Below are 23,008 nucleotides of genomic sequence, written 5' to 3'. Positions count from 1 at the left end.
TCGTTTAAAGTAATCATTTCATAAGTTCTATGGTCTATACAATGACCTTGTCAGGAAATATAATATATCATTGAGTCAAATTCTGACTGACATTTTTCATACGAAATGTTAGTCCATTATTTATACATTGTCGATGTATTTTTTCATTTCCCTATCTTGAAAAGGAGCACACGGCAGGTGTAACTGGCTTGCAGGGGATGCTCTCTCATCCATGGCACCTGATCCAACCTCTGATGTTTCAAAGGTTCATGTTTGCTCTGTTCCTGTTTTGTATTGTTTTATGGACTTTTAACCCCATTCCCCGCTGTCACGCATTTTAACGCATATACCATTTCCTATTTCTAACGCAAAATCACGCATATACCGTTTCCCCGCAATCACGCATTTTCATGCACTTTAAAAAGTTCATTTAATCTTTAATTTAGTACCAATTTCCTTCTATTTTTAATTTGCAAACATCTCATAAAATAAGAACAGTTATTTTTGTATTAAAATATAACGTCATAATATTATTAACGCTAAACTTTAGAGAAACGTGTACCACGCTAAAAGGTACTTGCGGGGAAATGGTAAATTTCTACTTCTATGACATGAACATTAAGTGTATGTTGCATAACAGTTCAGTAAGTTGTAAAGAGTTAAGCTTGAATACTGTTGGTATCTCCATATGTTTCATTCTAAGTGCAAGGGGCATAACTCTGTCAAATCTCTCAATTGTACCCAAAATTTTACTTGACCTAGATATTCTTATCATAAATCTGTATAACACTGAAATTTATTTCAATATGTGCAACCTCTACAAAGAAAATGAGAAGAAACTTGTGGACTGATAGACAGACTGATCAACTGGCTGACCGACCAACAGATAGCAGCAAAGCAATATGTCCTCCATTCTTCAAAGGGAGGCATAAATGTAAGCTCTTTCTATTTTTGACCAGCCAATCCACAAAGAAGACGGTACGGTTTGAGCTTTATTGTGCCCTAAAAATTTAATGTTCTTAAAAAGTTATGAAATTAGCTTCAACAATAGTTCAGTACATGAATATGATAAATCATTAAAGAATATGGCATGAAGAAGAGCCTTTCTTGAAATATGACGTCATTAATCTGGTACATTTTTAAGTTTAAAACAGAAAAGCTTCAAAATGACTCGTTTTACTGCTAATTTTCCTTTAGAAAATAGTGTCTGCCACCGTCGCCCGCTTTAAATTTTGGATATATTGTGCAAACAGCCATGAAAAATCAAATATCTCAAAATCTTTCCGGGCGACGGTGGCAGAGTATGTTTTCTGAAAGAAAGTTCCACTGAAAATTGATGTCTTCTGCAACTTTTTAAGAAAATACGGGAAAATGCACAAGTTAATGACGTCACAATTAGCATTTACGAGGTCATATGAGAAAAATTATTTGTGTATTCTTACTGCAAAGAATTCATATGATTCAGAAAGAATGAATTTTAAATTCTTAAATCACTTTCATATTTTTAGAAAAAATATAGGGCTTTATTTGTATTCTTTAAAACTACATATAAACATGATGTAATGAAATTAAAACTTGCCGGACAAACTTTCATCTTCTACAACAATAATCTGTACACCTACATCTACCCCAGGATCTCCAGAAATATGTTTTGAGTCATCTCTACATGCCTATAAAGAAATGTTTATTCTCTAAAGTAAAAAAAAACAAATCATATAGAACACAGACAATAATATAACTTTATTTGAAGGAAATTTTGCTTTGACTTAATTTAGCAATTGAACAACTATGATTCCCCCAAAATCATGGTGTTTTAGAATATTTACAAGTTTTATTTTTTTTTTTACAATATTTACAATATTTACAAGTTTTATTTTTTTTAAAGTGGAGCTGTACCTGAATAAAGAATATTTTTGGTATGCCTTTTAATTCTGGATCTTTGAATATTTCAACTATTTTCCGCACCGAGACACGTTCATCTTCAAAATTTGGTGAGAATTCGGTTTTTCCTTTTTCTGGATGTGTCAAAACGTAATCCTCATATGTTGCCACATTGCCTGTCTGTCCGTTTTGCGGTAGAATGACTCCATGGGAAGACACTGTCACCAAAATGCATCCACACGAGCCATTACAGCAAAGTCCTTTAACTTCAACATGTTAAACAAACATTTAAGAACATCTCACATCACAATATCAAAGCACAAAACATGAATTCATTGAGATCATTTAAAACATTAATGAAACTTTTTGTAATTCTGTCCACCAACATCACTCTCTTTCAAACCAGAAGTCTGTGTCGAGACTATAGCTCAACTGGTTTGTACTTTAAACAAAGAAAGGTGGCATTTGGGACTTGAAACTTAACAACAGCAATAAACAGAATAATGATCATGTATCTCAGTGTACAATACTTGCATGCCACATTATACGTGTACTATAATCAGACTAAAACTGCATTTGGAATTGCATTTTTAGCTCACCTGAGCTGAAAGCTCAAGTGAGCTTTTCTGATCACATTTTGTCCGTCGTCCGTCTGTCTGTCCATCTGTAAACTTTTCACATTTTCGACTTCTTCTCAAGAACCGCTGGGCCAATTTCAACCAAACTTGCCACAAAGCATCCTTCGGTAAAGGGGATTCAAGTTTGTTCAAATGAAGGGCCACGCCTTCATTCAAGGGGAGATAATTGGGAATTAATGAAAATTTGGTGGTATGTTTTAAAAATCTTCTTCTCAAGAACCACTGTGCCAGGAAAGATGAAACTTATGTTGAAACATCCTCAGGTAGTGTAGATTCAAGTTTATTCAAATCATGACCCCTGGGGTTAGGGTGGGGCCAAAATGGCCGACCAAAGTTTTACATAGCAATATATAGGAAAATTCTTTAAAAATCTTCTTCTCAAGAATAGCAAAGCCATAATTGATCATATTTATATGGAAGCATCATCAGGTAGTGTAGATTCAAGTTTGTTCAAATCATGACCCCCTGGGGTAGGGCGGGGCCAAAATGGCCGACCAAAGTTTTACATAGAAATATACAGGAAAATTCTTTAAAAATCTTCTTCTCAAGAATAATAAAGCCATAATTGTTCATATTTATTTGGAAGCATCCTCAGATAGTGTAGATTCAAGTTTGTTCAATTCATGACCCCCGGGGGTAGGTTGGGGCCAAAATGGCCGACTAAAGTTTAACATAGAAATATATGAGAAAATTCTTTAAAAATCATCTTCTCAAGAATAGCAAAGCCATGACTGGTCATGGGACTACTTTTGGATTTAAACTTTTCAATAATAAATCAATTTCTACTTTTTCCCAGCCACAGTGCTCAGGTGAGCGATGTGGCCCATGGGCCTCTTCTTTAAGTATTTCACAGAAATTTCTTATTTCTAGTAACCATGGCAACACCATTCATCGAAATCAAAAACCAATACACAGAATTATGTATCTTAGTGTAGTCTACTTGTGTGCCAAGTTATATTGAAATCGTACCAAAACTGTAGGAGGAGTAGCATTTTGAATGTTTTTCACAGAAATGTCTATTTTTAGTAACCACGGCAACACCGTTCATTGAAATCAAAAACCGATATACAGAATTATGTATCGAAGTGGTCTACTTGTGTGCCAAGTTATATTGAAATCAGACCAGAACTGTAGGAGGAGTAGCATTTTTTTTTTAAAATTGTTTACAGACAGACAGACGGACACATTACTATCACATAAGCTGACTAGTAGAGCTAAAAACTGGATCAATAGCGATCTATTTACCTACAGTATACACATATTGTGGCTCACTGTCTACTTGACAATTGTTGCAAATTTTAATGTCATTATTTTTTTAATACACCTTTTCCCCATATAATATGACCATAAATTAATGTTTTGATCAAAATTCAAGCAACATTACCCAAGGATTCTTGTGATTTCTTCTGATCTATAATGTCATCATCTCATTGACCTTACCAGTTCTCAATGCCAGTGACCTAACATGACCTTGAGATATGACCTTGGGTCATGATCAGGATACAACTTTAGATCATTAATGACAAGAGGCCCATGGGCAACAATGCTCAACTCAGTTACTTTGGCTCTTCTGTTCTTCACTAGATTAACCCCCTTCCTTGTAATACTAATTGTGGCCCCACCCTACTCGGGGGGGGGTTATTACATTAAAATTTACACTACCCTTGAATACTTCCATATATGTTTCAGCTTTTCTGGCCTAGTGGTTCTTCAAAAGAAAATTTTCAAGGGATTTGCTTGTATATTTTAATTTGAAAAATTTGGTTCCCTATTTTACCCTTGGGGACCATAATTTGAACAATTTAGATAGAATCGAAACTACCCCAGGATGCTTCCCCTTAAGAGTTCAATTAATTAACTTTTCTTGTCCATTGTTTCCTCAGATTTTAAGAAATTATACGTATTCTATGAAATTTGCCCATTTTAAATTTGTTCAACTGAGGTTGATGCGAAAGGTAAAAAATAAAACAGGAGCAAAATTTCCCTGCACGCATACAGTAGATATACTCGTATATCTCTGGCTGAAACATTTCTACGTTATATGTTTGATATAATCAGTGTATAGTGAATTAAGACAAACAGTGAAACATTGACGTACATTTTTTCAATTCCTCCAAAAATTGGGTCTTGGATAAATTTCTTGTGCACTTCACATTTTTTTGGCTATCAAATGGATAAATTTCAAACTCTAAATCTGCCAACATTTTAATGAAACTTTGCCTCTGCTGTATAATTGCGATTCCTCTTCTGAGTCTATTATCACCGACTGAAAAATCCCAATCAAAGTTAATAGCTTTCCATTCTTTTCCTTTCATCACTTCATAAGCACCAGAATTCATCCTGAACTGAACCTAAAATTTGAAAATATGTAACGTACATTGTATCACTGTACAGTGCTTATAAAAGCAATGAATCATTATTTTTCGAAAGAGACAGTCTCATAACTGCAACGGTGTGTGCAAACCAATTGTCACATGAGTTATAAAAATTTGTTAACACACACCGTTGCAGTTATGAGACTAAATCTTTCAAAAATTGATTCATTGCTTTTTTTTTTTTTTTTGCTCTCTACCTTGACTGCAATTTATGTGAATTATGTATGAATTAAAAAAACTAAATAATTATGTATTATCCTTCATGTAAGCTACAGTTAATGAAAGAGCCAAAATAACAGCTTCTGATCAATGTGTGTGTGATTTTCGCTTATGACTTTGCAATTCATAGGTCTTCAACGATTTGTGAAGTCAAACTAAAACACATGCTTGAACATGTTGAACCTTTTGGCACCCTTTCCATGTAATGGTGTTTTGAATGCAATAGATTACCTTTCAAGGTATATGCAAAAAACATGTGTAAGATAAATATTATGGTCTTGACACGGATATTTAAAATTCATGTCTTGATAACGTGAAACATGTCCATACATGAACAGGCCCCTATTTTGAGATTCATCATGATAATCATTATTTTGTCATGATTTAAATATAATTTTATTCTGATAGTGTAATATTATATCTCTGTATTCAAATAATCCTTCTTACGATAAACATAACCATAAAGATTAAATCAATAATTTTAAAAGAGTAAAACTAGTTTTTTTTAACAAAGCTAAACATTCTACTTTCGGTTTACCTGAAAACAGTTCGAAAAATATGTGTAGACTCTGTTACTCTATAAACATGATAAATAAAAGCCAGTATCTATTTTTTTCTCTCACAAATTCACAATGAACATGTTGAGATAAATAGAATAAAAAAAAAAGAAACCTACAATATAAATGCTCAGTTTCACGAGTATTTACTTACTGGACAAACACCACCAAATGTTTTCCCATAGACTTCCATACAAACTTTAGCACCTCTCACTGATACAAATATTGAATTTCGGGAAAATGGTCTTTTTGTCGTGAAAGTTCGAGATATTGGAACACAAAAAATGCCAGAAAAAATATACCGTGCCGTTGCACTTTTACTTTCAATTTCCATTTGTTTACAACTAGGTGCGTTTGACACCAAATGAAAATCTCTAACCAAAGTGCATCCCTCCATTCAAATTTTTACCTGTAACTCCTATATACCTCAAAGAAAAACAAGTCTTGATATCAGATTTTTATCAACTTTATTTCACTTGTCAAATACATAACAAGTCTTTTCTCTTATTGACCAATCACGCGCCAGCTAGCATTTTCTCCTCCGCACAACCTTGGGTGTCCAAAATGTCTGCGCCCATGTATTTGTTTATGTAGGGGTTTTTCCTATAGAGTAAAAGAAACATTTATAAAAAGTGGTCAATTTAGTAAATTTAGAACACATATCCATTGCTTATCTCACCTCTTGAATATTGGGACTGACAGTCTTAGCTTAAGTACACCATTGGCTGTTACATTTCACACCCCAGTCAATCAGACCCACATCTGTGAAACAGAAAAAATGTCTATAAATTGAAGCATTTCTCTATTTTTCTTTCAAACTTTTAAAATAAAATGATTAATTTCGCTTATGTATTGCTTGTTTTTCTTATTATCTCTAATAATTTCTGAAGGTAGATCATGTTAATCATTCAGGGTAGCAGGTACCCGTTATTAATGAAAAATGAAGAAAATCAGCAGGTTTTGTAAGAAAAAGCTGGGTTATGGAAAGAGTGAAAACTAATGTAGATAAAATAATCAGTGGAAAGAAAGAGAATTATATCTAGTTCAAATGTACTTAAGATTTTAAAAAAATCTATCAGCAGTGGGTTGCTGGCATCAGAGAATCAAATACATCCCCATTGAAAATTTTGTAATTTTGAAGGGGGGTGACCTACATTTTAGCCAATTTTCATGATCATTTCATGTAATTGATGTTAAATATGTATATTCTCATAAAAGGCAAATATATTTATTAGCATATTATTTCTTATCAATGACATAATTAATAAATTGATTAAATGCCAAGGGAAGATAAATCATATTGTCTGACTGAATATAGTGCTCAATTGTAAGCAAAGTGCTTGAATAACTGCAGTTCTGAGGAAATTTATTTTCTAATAATCTATAAAAAGTTCTTAATAACTTAAATATTAAGAGATTAACTAGATTTTCTAAGAAAACCATACCTTGAAACTCTGAATGAAAGCAAAAGGATCATCCCGAGTGTGTCCATGTTTTGTTCATTGTAAGAGGGTAGGGTTCATTAATCTCTTCCTTCTTGATAATGCATTGCTAAAATACATTTTATTTTATTAAAACATACTGATAAATGCATATAGCAGCTTATATCTTAATTTTTTATTATTTACACCATATTTTGAATTTCTTTTAAGCATTTTTGATGTAATACCTTTAAAAAAATCATGTTAAATAGAATTTACTCAGATAATTATTTTTAAAAATATCAAAGAAATTGGAAAAAAATAACTGCAGATAAGCATGACTCTTGTTATTCAAATAAACCAAATTTAAACAAAATTCCTTCATTTTTCAGCATGATTTAAGCACAAAATTACCCCCCCCCCCTTTCAGCAGAATATCAAGATTGGATATGGCAAGGAGGAGGGATATTTAGACACCTTTTTCATAATTTTTTCAGTTATAATTTTGCATATTTATTGCATTTTCAATGTATTTTCAGCAAGAATATATTGTGCTGTAATTTAAATTAAATTTCCTACTAGTAATCTCTAAGTTTCACCAATAGTATAACTCTTATTTCAAGCCAGCACTGATTACATGACTGAAACTGGCTTTTCTGCTGGATTATGCCCCTTATGTAAAAACAAAGTACCCTAATTAGCTAACAGCAGTCAAATTTTGTTATAAATTATTCAATCAACTCTGATTAACACAAATTTGAAAGAGGATTATTCAATCTGTTCCAATGTCTACACTCATAAAATACATGGATTTAAATGAATTTTTCAAACTGCGAGGGGGATATTCATATGTTTTGTGTATTGATGATGCCCATAAATATTGATATTGCATTATTTACAATATTCACAGTAAATTTCGGTATAAATATTTATTTAAAATTATTTACATGTTCATTTATTGAAAATATGAGAGCTAGGGCACAAATTTTGGCATTTTTTCACTATGTGCAGTCCCCATTGTGAGCCCCAATTTACCCAAACCCTCTAATTTTTAAACAAATAGTCAAAACTAACTAAAATATAATCCCAACGCCGAAAAAATAGGAACTGATTGATTTTTTGGCTGTAATCAATTTTTATCCATGAAATCATACCTTTTCTATAGGACAAACACCACCAAATGTTTTCCCATAGACTTCCATACAAACTTTAGCACCTCTCACTGATACATATATTGAATTTCGGGAAAATGGTCTTTTTGTCGTGAAAGTTCGAGATATTGGAACACAAAAAATGCCAGAAAAAATATACCGTGCCGTTGCACTTTTACTTTCAATTTCCATTTGTTTACAACTAGGTGCGTTTGACACCAAATGAAAATCTCTAACCAAAGTGCATCCCTCCATTCAAATTTTTACCTGTAACTCCTATATACCTCAAAGAAAAACAAGTCTTGATATCAGATTTTTATCAACTTTATTTCACTTGTCAAATACATAACAAGTCTTTTCTCTTATTGACCAATCACGCGCCAGCTAGCATTTTCTCCTCCGCACAACCTTGGGTGTCCAAAATGTCTGCGCCCATGTATTTGTTTATGTAGGGGTTTTTCCTATAGAGTAAAAGAAACATTTATAAAAAGTGGTCAATTTAGTAAATTTAGAACACATATCCATTGCTTATCTCACCTCTTGAATATTGGGACTGACAGTCTTAGCTTAAGTACACCATTGGCTGTTACATTTCACACCCCAGTCAATCAGACCCACATCTGTGAAACAGAAAAAATGTCTATAAATTGAAGCATTTCTCTATTTTTCTTTCAAACTTTTAAAATAAAATGATTAATTTCGCTTATGTATTGCTTGTTTTTCTTATTATCTCTAATAATTTCTGAAGGTAGATCATGTTAATCATTCAGGGTAGCAGGTACCCGTTATTAATGAAAAATGAAGAAAATCAGCAGGTTTTGTAAGAAAAAGCTGGGTTATGGAAAGAGTGAAAACTAATGTAGATAAAATAATTAGTGGAAAGAAAGAGAATTATATCTAGTTCAAATGTACTTAAGATTTTAAAAAAATCTATCAGCAGTGGGTTGCTGGCATCAGAGAATCAAATACATCCCCATTGAAAATTTTGTAATTTTGAAGGGGGGTGACCTACATTTTAGCCAATTTTCATGATCATTTCATGTAATTGATGTTAAATATGTATATTCTCATAAAAGGCAAATATATTTATTAGCATATTATTTCTTATCAATGACATAATTAATAAATTGATTAAATGCCAAGGGAAGATAAATCATATTGTCTGACTGAATATAGTGCTCAATTGTAAGCAAAGTGCTTGAATAACTGCAGTTCTGAGGAAATTTATTTTCTAATAATCTATAAAAAGTTCTTAATAACTTAAATATTAAGAGATTAACTAGATTTTCTAAGAAAACCATACCTTGAAACTCTGAATGAAAGCAAAAGGATCATCCCGAGTGTGTCCATGTTTTGTTCATTGTAAGAGGGTAGGGTTCATTAATCTCTTCCTTCTTGATAATGCATTGCTAAAATACATTTTATTTTATTAAAACATACTGATAAATGCATATAGCAGCTTATATCTTAATTTTTTATTATTTACACCATATTTTGAATTTCTTTTAAGCATTTTTGATGTAATACCTTTAAAAAAATCATGTTAAATAGAATTTACTCAGATAATTATTTTTAAAAATATCAAAGAAATTGGAAAAAAATAACTGTAGATAAGCATGACTCTTGTTATTCAAATAAACCAAATTTAAACAAAATTCCTTCATTTTTCAGCATGATTTAAGCACAAAATTACCCCCCCCCTTTCAGCAGAATATCAAGATTGGATATGGCAAGGAGGAGGGATATTTAGACACCTTTTTCATAATTTTTTCAGTTATAATTTTGCATATTTATTGCATTTTCAATGTATTTTCAGCAAGAATATATTGTGCTGTAATTTAAATTAAATTTCCTACTAGTAATCTCTAAGTTTCACCAATAGTATAACTCTTATTTCAAGCCAGCACTGATTACATGACTGAAACTGGCTTTTCTGCTGGATTATGCCCCTTATGTAAAAACAAAGTACCCTAATTAGCTAACAGCAGTCAAATTTTGTTATAAATTATTCAATCAACTCTGATTAACACAAATTTGAAAGAGGATTATTCAATCTGTTCCAATGTCTACACTCATAAAATACATGGATTTAAATGAATTTTTCAAACTGCGAGGGGGATATTCATATGTTTTGTGTATTGATGATGCCCATAAATATTGATATTGCATTATTTACAATATTCACAGTAAATTTCGGTATAAATATTTATTTAAAATTATTTACATGTTCATTTATTGAAAATATGAGAGCTAGGGCACAAATTTTGGCATTTTTTCACTATGTGCAGTCCCCATTGTGAGCCCCAATTTACCCAGACCCTCTAATTTTTAAACAAATAGTCAAAACTAACTAAAATATAATCCCAACGCCGAAAAAATAGGAACTGATTGATTTTTTGGCTGTAATCAATTTTTATCCATGAAATCATACCTTTTCTATAGGACAAACACCACCAAATGTTTTCCCATAGACTTCCATACAAACTTTAGCACCTCTCACTGATACATATATTGAATTTCGGGAAAATGGTCTTTTTGTCGTGAAAGTTCGAGATATTGGAACACAAAAAATGCCAGAAAAAATATACCGTGCCGTTGCACTTTTACTTTCAATTTCCATTTGTTTACAACTAGGTGCGTTTGACACCAAATGAAAATCTCTAACCAAAGTGCATCCCTCCATTCAAATTTTTACCTGTAACTCCTATATACCTCAAAGAAAAACAAGTCTTGATATCAGATTTTTATCAACTTTATTTCACTTGTCAAATACATAACAAGTCTTTTCTCTTATTGACCAATCACGCGCCAGCTAGCATTTTCTCCTCCGCACAACCTTGGGTGTCCAAAATGTCTGCGCCCATGTATTTGTTTATGTAGGGGTTTTTCCTTTACTGATGTTATTGCAACTGAGTGAGTGGACTTACCGCTTTTAGCACTAACGGTGTAATAATATTTCGCACCCTGTCCCTTCGAAACCGTATAACACCACTGTGGCAAAATTACGCACTTTGAAAAAAATTTAGAAATTTTACATGTTTTGGAATTAAACATATAAAAAAGAAGGTGACAAGAAAGTGCTTAGAAAAGTGTTTGAATTTTAAACACATATCTTAAATTTGTGCTTAGAAATTAAACATATCTAGATTTAACATATTAAAACAAGTGTACATGTAACTACAGAAAAATATAAACACTTGTAAATTTCAGCACAAAGAGCATATTATTTAAAACACATAATATTATTGTCAAAATTTTCAAAATATTAACCGATATAAGTTAATTATTCATCATAAGGCTTCTGAATGTTAAGATATGTAGATACTTTAGAATTGTGGGATGTTCTTTTCACACAAATTAATTTTTTTGGTCTTTATAAATTCAATCAGCATGACATACATTTTATAACGCAGTGATGAGCAACAAAAATAAAATAAGCTAGCAATTTTATATCAAAACTTCCTTTAATCATTTTAATAATGCTTTATCAAAGATATTTCAATCAAAATTATAAAATATTTATTTTACATAGTATTTTGTATATGATTAAATACAGTTTCAATCGGTTGCAGAGTGTTCCATATGTCAGTCATCAAAATGTCAAACTTGATTCACTTTCAGCAGTCCTAAAGCACTACATAGCACCACATGATATAATATTCCATCAGTAACTGCCGAAAAGTAATTAATCCATTTCAAATGCACAAGGATAATCACAAAATGATAATTTTAGGTACATGTTATTCAAATCTGCCGAACATTGTCGAATTAGGGGTAACCCAATGCACTTCATAAAAATACATTTCTTAGTGTTGATCATGAAACAACAATTAGCACTTGAAGATGACGCCATGCAGGTACTTTGATACATGCATGCTTTGAGTTCGATCCCGACTAGTCTACTCACATAACCTGTTGGAAAGAAAGTCAGATTTAAGTGAAAGTATTGTATGCTGCCCATTGAAGATGACATCAATTTTTCAAGTGCATTGAAACTATATTTATATAAAAATAGTTATTTTTAATTAAATTCAATATAAACTTCTCTCCTACAAGTCTATAAACAACCTCAAGGCACTGTTTACATTGCTCATCGTGGTTTAACATTAATAATGCAAATCGTAATAAAAAAGAAAATATACCTTTAATATATTGCATTAAGAGATGCCTTTCGAATGGTTTTCAATATTTCTTCAGGGTTATCCGTTGGGTTGTCAGTATCTCTCCTTGATACATCCCTAAAGCCTCTTGTGATTCACTTTGTTTCGATGGCCGTTCAAATTAACGTTCAAATATTCGAGTATTTATGTCATTTCCGGGAAGATAACTCTGCATTTTACAGCTGAACGTGTTTAATTTCTAAACACGTTTAGATATAAAACATGTTAAGACATAAGTGTTTAGTAGTTAAACATATTTCTATACATGTTTAGATCTAAACACGTCATGGAAGTGTTTAAACTCTAAACACAATTTTTACAGTGTACTTGGCACTAAGGGCCACTGAGCAGTGGGGGATCTTTTTCGTGCTAGCACCTACTGCAAAAGGGGACCTCAATGTATACGGTCTCATCCGAAGAATCGGTCCTCACGGTCCACAGTGGGATTCGAGCCCGCGACGAAAGAATCAACTCCACACTCCGAGAAAAGACGCTCTATATATCTACTTCGCCACTGGCCAAATTTAGAATCAAATCTTCAGGACATGCCATGACTCAGTCTAAAATAGGATTGTGTTACTGTGAAGAATGTGCATGTAAGATGAGTTCAGAGATCTAAAAAAAATCATTTTGAATCTGACATGGCCGCGCAAGAATGACATTCAAAATTCTGAAACCTTAGTCCACTGAACATCAAAAAGTAAGATTAGCCAGGTTTTCGTAGAAAAAAAATGTCTTTTATCAACTATACACCTCATCACCCCAAAAGGTTAAAATGAAATATATTGAGATATAAGGAAAAACAAAATGATAAAAAAAAACCCAGAAAAATTACAATGCTGAATTTTAGTATTTTGATTTTCCCGATAAAATTCACATGGCTAGGTATATTTTTCTAAAGTTTATATAAGTTTATATAATTCTGTTATCACCAAGCTAAACATGCATATTCTGAAAGTTGTTTCATCTGTAAACCTTAACTGAGTGTGATTTGTCCATATTTGTTATTTTATTGAAGTAGTACTAATATTTTCCAAGTATATTTCTTTTTCCAAGTCTTAGGAGAAAAAAAAAAAGAATTATCCACTTTTCTAAACCTGTAACAAGATAATCTCCCTCCTCAAGAATTATAATTAAGGCCTGGACAGAATGCATTGACAATCATTAAGATTACCATACAAAATAAACAAATAACATTAATAAAATAAATAAATAATTCTGAACTCCATCTCGGGAATACGTATAAATAGGGTAAAAAAAAACTCATTCCATTTTATTGAAGAAACACTTAAAATGATAAAAACTTGAGAAACACTTTCATGCTTTTTAGGTAAAATCTTCAACAATAAATACGATCTAATATAGTTACGATAAAGTCAAAGCATTTACGTTTTCGAATTATTATAAATTATTAATATTTATCGAATATGATTAAATCTTAGAAATCATATGATGCAGTGTAATTTCATCAAAATAGGAAGTTCATATTTAATGGAGGCATTTTATGACTACAGAAACCAAATAGACAAACAAAAACATTACATATCATTAATTGCTCGATTCTGGGAGAAATATTTCAGCATTTCTGTGTTACGTGGATAATTTTGATCTTAAGAGAGAAATTAGATCACATGTTTTTCTCAGCCCGCCTCTGTTCTAACAACCGACTCCAACACAAGCCAATCAGTGATCAGCATTTCACAAATTCTTGTCATTTTAAAAGAAATCACAAAATACAAAAAAATCTTCAATGCGACAGTCTGTTGAATAAGACAAATATTATGAAAGGCATCTAATGAAAATTTTAGCGAAAGAAGCAAAAAGAAAGACTCGACATTAAGTGATGCAATATTCATATGGCAGTGCAGGCACTAAACGAAGCATGGAAGGGTTAACCGAGTTAATTTGTGTCCAAATCTTTTGTCAAATACAATATGTAAGACTCTTAAGTGCGATGGTGACGCCAAAGTCCGATAGTCTCGCCAAACCCCGATGGCTCGGTGTCTTTACGGACGCCAAAGTCCGATGGTCACGCCGAAGTCCTATGGCTCGTTTCCTATGAGACAAGTTGCGCTAAAGTGCGATGGTCTGACACACCAAAGTCCGATGGTGTGGATGAACAATCAACGTTTATGACGTCACACTAGCCCGACGTCATGACGTTGTTCTGCATTCAAGATGACACTCTAAAAAGGATATCTTATTTCTCAATTGATTTAGTATTTGTCTCGCATACATTTGTACTGATTTTGCTTATTGTTTTCGCCAACCATAGCTATTAGGGTTAGTCCTTGTACACCATTCGACTGATAAGGGTTAGTTCTTGAACACTAATGTGTTTTTTCGAACTCACCCGAGAGATTTTCTGGTTAGTCCTCGCACACTATTGGACTGATTTGGGTTAGTCCTGCACCCATCCAAGATATCTTATAGCTTATGGTTGTTACACATTTTTCGACTGATAAGTGTTAATCTTGCACCTATATCCAAAATATAAGGGTTAATCTTTGCTCAAATAATATTCATTTGTATTTATTTAAAACAATCAGGCCTTAGCATGGCACAGCATCGCATTTTTGCGCAGTGGTACTATGACGTCATAAACGTTAATAGTTTTCTGCACCATCGGATTTGGCTTCTTACAATGAACTTTTTGAAACCCTCAAACCCAAATCAAAATTAAGTAAGAAAATAACTTTGAAAGGGGCAGGTAAACATTACATCACCGCCAAAATAGCAGAAAAGGTTTAGTTGAGAGTAGGGCCAATAGTACAACGGTGGGATGTAGTGGTTGGAGTGATAGCAGACTCATTATTACTTGGACTTGATTTTTTGAAGGCACACAATAGCATTATCAATATGCAAAACTTGACTCTTACTTTGCATCAAACATCAGTACCAACCACTAAGATCAAAACAGAGAGTTCAAAGAATGATGTTCAGGTATACAGAGTTTCTGTACAGAAAATAACAGTTATACCACCTCATACAGTTCAAATTACACCAGTAAAAGTTGACAGATCATTCGAAGGTTCACTTTGTATTGAGAGGGACAAGAATTCTTCTGAGGGTTTTATGCCTCCAAATTCTGTAATTAATTCAGAACATACAAGCATTTCCTTTAGAAAGCCAACAGATAGATTTGTCACTTTGAAAATGGTGAAAATATAGGTTTTGGAATGAAAATAGATGAAGTGGTTGATATGGAAGATGACTAACAAATATCTGTCAATAAAATTAAAATTAATCACTCCATTACTAAACCATCGTCAGAAAATTGAAGATCTCAGTTACCACCTCACTAACAAGACCTATATGATAGATTAATTACTAACCGAAATAAAGAAGACCTTTATAAAGCTTTCTCTTTGCCAAACAGATTTCAACATGTTTTTGTCAAAGATGATTTTGATTTAGGTCTTTTTAATGGGGAGATAACTCATAAAATTAACACTGTTGGAGCAAGACCAATCAAATAGAAGTAGCGTAGAACTCGAGTAGGGTTTGAAAATGAAGAGAAAAAACATATTGAACAAATGCTTGAAAAAGATATAATTCAACCCTCTACTTCAGAGTGGGCCTCTCCTCCCGTATTGATTGATTGATTGTATATTGTTTAACGTCCCTCTCAAGAATTTTTCACTCACATAGAGACGTTCCTCCCGTATTAATGCGAAAGAAAGATGAGAAAATGAGATTTTGTATAGATTAAAGGCCCTTTAACAAAGTTTCAACAAAAGATGCTTTTCCCATACCAAATATACAAGATTGCATTGACACTTTAGGGGGAAATATTTTTTCAATTCACTAGATATGGCTTCAGGTTACTGGCAGGTACTAGTAGATGAAGAAGACAGAAGCAAAACAGCATTTACAACTAAGTATGGCTTGTATGAACATGTTAGATTACCCTTCAGTTTATGCAACAGCCCTGCCACATTTAGTAGAGTTATCCAATAAGTTCTAAGGGGATTAACATGGCAAAAATGCTTAGCATACTTTAATGATGTTATCATTTTAAGTAGTGATATGCTGTCTCATACTAGAAATCTTACTGCAGTTATTTCCAGATTTGAAAAATACAACCTGAAACTCAAACCCCCAAAGTGTGAATTATACCAAAGAGAAATCAAAAGTCAACCCTGAAAGTATAGATATTATCGAAAAGTGGCCAGTCCCAAAAGATACAAAGCAATTAGAATCATTCTTGGGATTCGCAAACTACCACAGAAATCATGTTAAGGGTTTTGCTAAAATTTCTCATCATTATACAAACTTGTAAAAACATCAAAAAAGTCAAAAATTGAATGGTCAGAAGAACATCAAAATGCATTTGAAATGATCAAACAATGCATCATTCAAGCTTTGACATTAGCATATCCAAATTCATAAGATACCTTTATTTTAGACACAGATGCATCAGATAATTCAATTGGTGCTGAATTATGTCAAATACAAAATGGTAAAGAACAAATTGTAAGTTTTGCTAGCAAGGTATTAACACCAGCCCAAAGAAAATATTGTACTACTCGAAAAGAACTCTTGGCAATCATTACATTTACAAGACGATTCAGACATTTTTTGTTGGGTAATACCTTTATTCTAAGAACCGACCACAATAGTTTGGTATGGCTCTTAAATTTCAAAAATATTGAAGGTCAACTAGCAAAATGGATTGAGGAATTGTCACAATATAACATCATTTTACAACACAGACCAGGGAAAAACTACAGTAATGCAGATGCCCTCTCCAGAATACCAGATAGTGTAGATCTTTGTAATGAATATAGACCTAGAATAGAACTGAGTCAATTACCTTGTGCTGGGTGCCATTTTTGCACTCGAGTAAAACAACTATGGGCCAATTTCGAGAATGATATAGATTATTTTACTCCTTTAACAATAAGATCAGTTGACAGTGTTGATGAAATTGCTCTCGGGTTGTCAGATATTTTTGACCGAGGGGAATTAAACAAAAATCAAAATGAAGATAGTGATATTTACAAGGTCAATACCTGGATAGAGTCTAGGATAAAACCATCTCAGAAAGAGTTATCATTAAGTAGTCCCAGTGTTAGATATCTTTGGTCAGGTGAATCTCAGTTACACCTAAAAGATGGTCTTCTATATTACTTACGGAGGATCAAATTAATCCAAGATATTTGTTTGTAGCTCCAAAAAATATGCAACCGGAAATAAAAACATTGTCATAACGCAAAACAGCACAGCATTTAGGTCGAATCAAGACTTATGAGAAATTAAAACAATGCTCAATTTGGTATGGTATGACACAAGACTCTAAACTTTATGTTGAAAGTTGTAGTGTATGTAACAAAAACAACAAGAGGCCCACGGGCCACAGCGCTCACCTGAGAATTTTTACTGAATTTACTCCACCCCCCCTCCAGGTGTTCATCATTTGAACAAACTAGAATCTACACTACCTGAGGATGATTCCATATAAATATCACTAATCATAGCTTTGAAGTACTTGAAAAGAAGATTTTAAAAGGTTTCCCTATATATTCCTATGTAAAACTTGGGTCGGCCATTTTGGCCCCACCCTAGCCCCGGGGGTCATGATTTGAACAAACTTAAATCTGCTCTACCTGAGGATGATTCCACATGAGTTTCATCTTTCCTGGCATAGTGGTTCTTGAGAAGAAGATTTTTAAAGATGTTTCCTATATATTTCTATGAAGAACTTGGGTCGGCCATTTTGGCCCCACCCTAGCCCCGGAGGTCATGATTTGAACAAACTTAAATCTGCTCTACCTGAGGATGATTCCACATGAGTTTCATCTTTCCTGGCATAGTGGTTCTAGAGAAGAAGATTTTTAAAGATTTTTCCTATATATTCCTATGTAAAACTTGGGTCAGCCATTTTGGCCCCACCCTTGCCCCGGGGGTCATGATTTGAACAAACTTGAATCTGCACTACCTGAGGATGATTCCACATGAGTTTCATCTTTCCTGGCCCAGTGGTTCTTGAGAAGAAGATTTTTAAAGATTTTTCCTACATATTCCTATGTAAAACTTGGGTCGGCCATTTTGGCCCCACCCTTGCCCCGGGGCTCATGATTTGAACAAATTTGAATCTACACTACCTGAGAATGCTTCCACATGAGTTTCATCTTTCCTGGCCCAGTGGTTCTAGAGAAGAAGATTTTTTAAATATGCCATTAATTTTTAACAAATTCATGATTATCTCCCCTTGGAAAAGAGCGTGGCCCTTCATTTGAACAAACTTGAATCCCCTTCACCCAAGAATACTTTGTGCTAAGTTTGGTTGAAATTGGCCCAGTGGTTCTTGAGAAGAAGATGAAAATGTGAAAAGTTTACGACGACGACGACACCGACGACGACAGACGACGGACAAATTTTGATCAGAAAAGCTCACTTGAGCCTTCGGCTCAGGTGAGCTTAAAAAGCCTAACATCAAAGATAAGGCTGCTCTAGGTCAATATCATGCAGGTTATCCTCTTCATCATGTACACATTGACATACCGGTGCCTCTTCCTGTAACCAAGAATGGAAATAAATACATCTTGATGATCACTGATCAATTTACTAAATGGTTAGAAATTGTCCGAATACCAAACCAAAATTCTGAAACAGTAGCTAAAACTGTAGTTGATAATTTTATATCTCGGTTGCCCTACAGAGTAACATTCTGACCATGGTAAAAATGTTGATGTTGTACTTATTCAAAAATTGAGTCAGCTATTACAAATAGCTAAAACTAGGACAACACCCTATCATCCTCAGCCTAACGATCAAGTTGAAAGATACAACCGTTTAATACTACAGAGTTTTCGATGTTATTTAAAAGACAACAACATGAATGGGACCTCAATTTACAACAAATTGCAGGTGCTAAAAGAGCTACTGAAAAAGACAAACTCAGTTTACACCAATCTTTATGTTTTTCGGAAGGGAGACAACCCAACCTACCGGTATATAGATTTGATACTAGGTACATACAACTTGAACAACTCTGAGAAAGAAATTCCTGAATACTTCTTACAAGATTTGAGGTCTAATATTACAGAATGTCATCAAATTGCAAGAGAAAATATTTGTAAAGCCCAAAATAGACAAAAGCGATACTTTAATACATGTACCAATCTATACCAAAGTACTTACAATGTAGGAGATGTGCCGAAAATTGATTCAGCTACAAAACTGGGTCAGAGTTCAAAATTAAAGTCTCCTTTGAAGGGTCCACATATCATAACTGAGGTCAAATCTCCTGTTTTATTTAAGATCATTGACAAGAAAAACAGAGAATCTGTAATACACCATGACCGCATTAAGCTCTGTAGAGATCTAGATCATCCCGGCTGGGTAAAAAGATTCAGGAATAAATTTTTCAATCAGAGTGATGGGTTTTTGAAGCAGACTAATTGTTTTTTCTCAGCTACAACATCTGAATCTGATGATGTGATCTCAGATGTTGCAAACCTTTTTGCTAGGGATGACGCGTCGGATGTTCTGATGCATCATCAAAACCCAAATACCGCTTCAAGTTCTCTTTCTACAGAAAAAGAACAGGTTAAAAGAGGTCAAAGGACAAGACAAAGACCCCGTTACCTATCTGACTATGTTCAAGATTAAATTAGCAGAAGTGCATGTGAATTAATACTAGTAACTAACATGTTTTATCAACTTTATTCACTGTTTTTAATGTTTCATATATAAATAAAAATTAAAGCAAAAACAAAACAAAGAAAAAAAATAATAGATAAATTAACATATTTAGTTTTTTTAAGTGTATATTTATTTCATTTTACTATTTTATGTATGTATACTTATATCAAAAACCTACAAGCATCAGGAACATGAAAATTTTCACAAATTTATATATATTAAAAGTAACTTTCCAAACAAAAGTAAGAATTTTCCAGATACGATTTTTATTTATTCTGAACTGTTGTCAAGAAGAGTCTGGGGCAAAATTGAAGTCTGGGAGGGAGAAAACAAGAAAACAATAATTAATAAAGAATTAGGATCATTGATGGAAAGAAGGGGAGGGAGAGCGATATTTCATCATAAAATTCATTGGAAAAACAGAACACTATTTAAAAGAGATGGGGTACATTTGACAGGAATTGGAAATGACATTTTACTATCACATATGCAGACTTCAAAGGTGCTTTAAAAATGTTATGTTGATTTTATAGTGTAATTTTTTTTAAAACTGTATATACATGTATTTGTACAGTATACAGCTTTTATATTTAAATGGCATTAAGTCGGATGTTCTGATTTGTGCCATATCATGGGGCTTATTAAAATGGGGAGGAATGTAGTGATAAAGGCTTTATAAAATAGTTCGGGTTCGGGATTCATATATTTGATACGTCACAGTCAGCTGATTTACTACCATATTAAGCCAGTTTTGATTATACCCTGGATTGACACAGACGTCTGACGACACTGTCCCGTCCGGAGTTCACAGCTCGGGTGGGTTGTAACCTATTGTTACCCCTCACCATTTTCACGAGTTGTACTAACTATATATTGTACTTCTTTATACTAACGCACTTCACAACATTACATCAAATATATGGAGACAACAACTTGGAATCACACTACTAATCATCAATCATAATACTATGATGACAAAAAAGTTTATTAAAACTGTTAATAAGACAAATCGTGAGAAGAGTAAGCGCCTTTAAAATATCAGAGCTAAGTGAGATCAGGTGCCATTGCGCATGACCGTTTGCGTCAGCAATATTTACATTTGCTGTGCTTTTCTAGTAAGCCAACTGTGAAATTGATTTAAAAACTATTTTCGTGTATACTCACGCGTAGAAATATACACGGAGAAACGTGCGCTAAGGTGACGTCACAATGAGGCTACAGCGACGTTAGTAAAAGTATTAGGATATAGGGCAGCGAGAAATTCCAATACTGAGTACATTTTTTGTGCTTCCAAACTTGTAAAATGTAAATATAAAGAATGTTTTTAAGTTTAGTGTGAATTATTGGTGTGAGAATCACACAGACTTGCACGCTTCGCGGTTTATAAAGCGTAAACTGCCCCAAGTTATATTACATCGTATAACATAAGTTGAAATAAGCTTCATTCCTTAATTAGAGTAAAAAATGACAAGGCAACAATGTTAGTAAAATGTAAGCGCTTTCTTTATTATTTCTTCAGACGTTTTACATTTCAAAACAATTCAAACATGTGACATTATAACGTTACTTGATATAAACGTCAACAACAATGCAATGACGTCACAATGCTAATAGAGGAAGTAAAATAACGTCATTCATAGCGTAATAAATAATTTTGTCATGAGGCATGAATTAAGTCATGAGACAGTCTAATATTTTAAACTTTTTAAGGACGGTTTAAAAAACTTGATAAAATGTTTTTTCTCTTCCCCGTCTTTCTAAAATATTCTCTGTTTTGAGTCTATGAAAGCCATAAACTGAGAATTGTCCCTCTCCATAAACAGAAAGATGTTCGCCGAGTTTTATTTTCCTGTACTCCGACGGGTTGGTTGATTTGTTGTCTGTGTATTTTAGGCATTTAAAAGAAACCGGGACCGCACTTCGCACTCGTATGCGTATACGGTTTCTTTGCACTGCATTGTTGTTGACGTTATCAGGTAACGTTATAACGTCACATGTTTGAGATGAGGGGGATAATTTTGTAAAGGATAAATTCCTAGATAATCTCCATAGAATCTCTTGCGATGTGGTACCGGTAAAAGGCAGCTGTAATGTTAATCGTCAAACCACACATTACACACTTATTTTCCCTTCTTCTGGTCAGATAATTTGTCGTAATAATTGCCTTAAGCTTTTCTAGCCAAAGTTCAGTACTTAAAAGTTTTCAGAAGATCATAGAAATGACTGCAATATTACTGATGTCATTTTTTTTTTTTTTGCATTTTTAGGGGGGAGGTTGTAGGATTTTATTAAATGGCAAATTATTGTTTAATATATTTGAAAGTAGTTTTTTTTTAATGGAAGCAAAACATAAATTTTACTATATTGTTGACGATGTGTAGATAATTGAAATTTATATTTAGTTAATTATTCTCTATTTATGGCTGGAGTTAAAGGTTTGCTCATATGTTTTCTTTACACTTATATACTTTTGTGTAATTTACAATATTATTTTACTATTAGCTGCTTTAGATAATTTTACAGCCTTGCTGTAGATAATTTATTTTACAGTCTGTTGTAGATAATTTCCAATCCTACTGTAGATGATAAAAATTTACGAACGCGTTAGTAAAACAAAAGCATCGTTTCTTAATTTAAAAGTTACGAACTTCGTAACTTAGACTTTTTTTTCTTAAGATAAGAAGTTTAGTAAAACTAAAGCCTGCAGTTAATATTTTTACAGTTTTTTGTAGATAATCTATATAATACAGTCTTGTAATTCATGTTTTTAAATGATCTAAACACTGTCAGTTGTATATTTATTTAAAGATTTGAACCTGTTACAAGATAATGGACTTGAATGAAAGGGAATTTCAGCCTAATTTTTGTTGTTGTGAAAGTATATACTTGTTTGTATTCTAGTGTAACACTCAGTGTACATAAAGTCAATATTTATCATTTTATTTTAATAAAGATATGGGACTATGACAGACTTAGT

The 23,008-nt window shown here is 33.0% G+C and overlaps 1 protein-coding gene and 1 long non-coding RNA gene across 3 annotated transcripts in view; both read right to left on the bottom strand.

Annotated features, from left to right (window-relative positions):
• The window catches only part of LOC134263932 (uncharacterized), a 29,377-nt gene extending 18,225 nt beyond the window's left edge, over positions 1–11,152 (bottom strand). The window contains exons 1-4 of the mRNA XM_062746286.1: positions 11,117–11,152; positions 4,597–4,849; positions 1,876–2,126; positions 1,559–1,649 (exon numbers count right to left, since the gene is read on the bottom strand). Of these exons, the coding sequence (XP_062602270.1) occupies positions 1,559–1,649; positions 1,876–2,126; positions 4,597–4,837 (583 nt within the window). The 5' untranslated portion in view covers positions 4,838–4,849; positions 11,117–11,152. The remainder of the gene's footprint in view (positions 1–1,558; positions 1,650–1,875; positions 2,127–4,596; positions 4,850–11,116) is intronic.
• Positions 6,100–10,779, bottom strand: LOC134263933 (uncharacterized). 2 transcript variants are annotated; one of them, XR_009991380.1, is made up of 5 exons: positions 10,653–10,779; positions 9,525–9,630; positions 8,759–8,841; positions 7,095–7,200; positions 6,100–6,411 (listed from the first exon to the last, which is right to left on the bottom strand). It is a non-coding gene; the product is annotated as an uncharacterized LOC134263933 (long non-coding RNA). The 2 variants fall into 2 exon arrangements; XR_009991381.1 differs by lacking the exon at positions 9,525–9,630 and having other exon boundaries at positions 10,653–10,773.
• Positions 11,153–23,008: the final 11,856 nt, after the last annotated feature.

The sequence above is a fragment of the Saccostrea cucullata genome, unplaced genomic scaffold (genome assembly GCF_032062105.1).
Source record: "Saccostrea cucullata isolate Sc308-1 unplaced genomic scaffold, CSIRO_AGI_Scuc_v1 ctg2744, whole genome shotgun sequence".
NCBI classification, from domain to species: Eukaryota; Metazoa; Mollusca; class Bivalvia; order Ostreida; family Ostreidae; genus Saccostrea; species Saccostrea cuccullata.
This window is presented reverse-complemented; position numbering and strand designations above follow the sequence as displayed.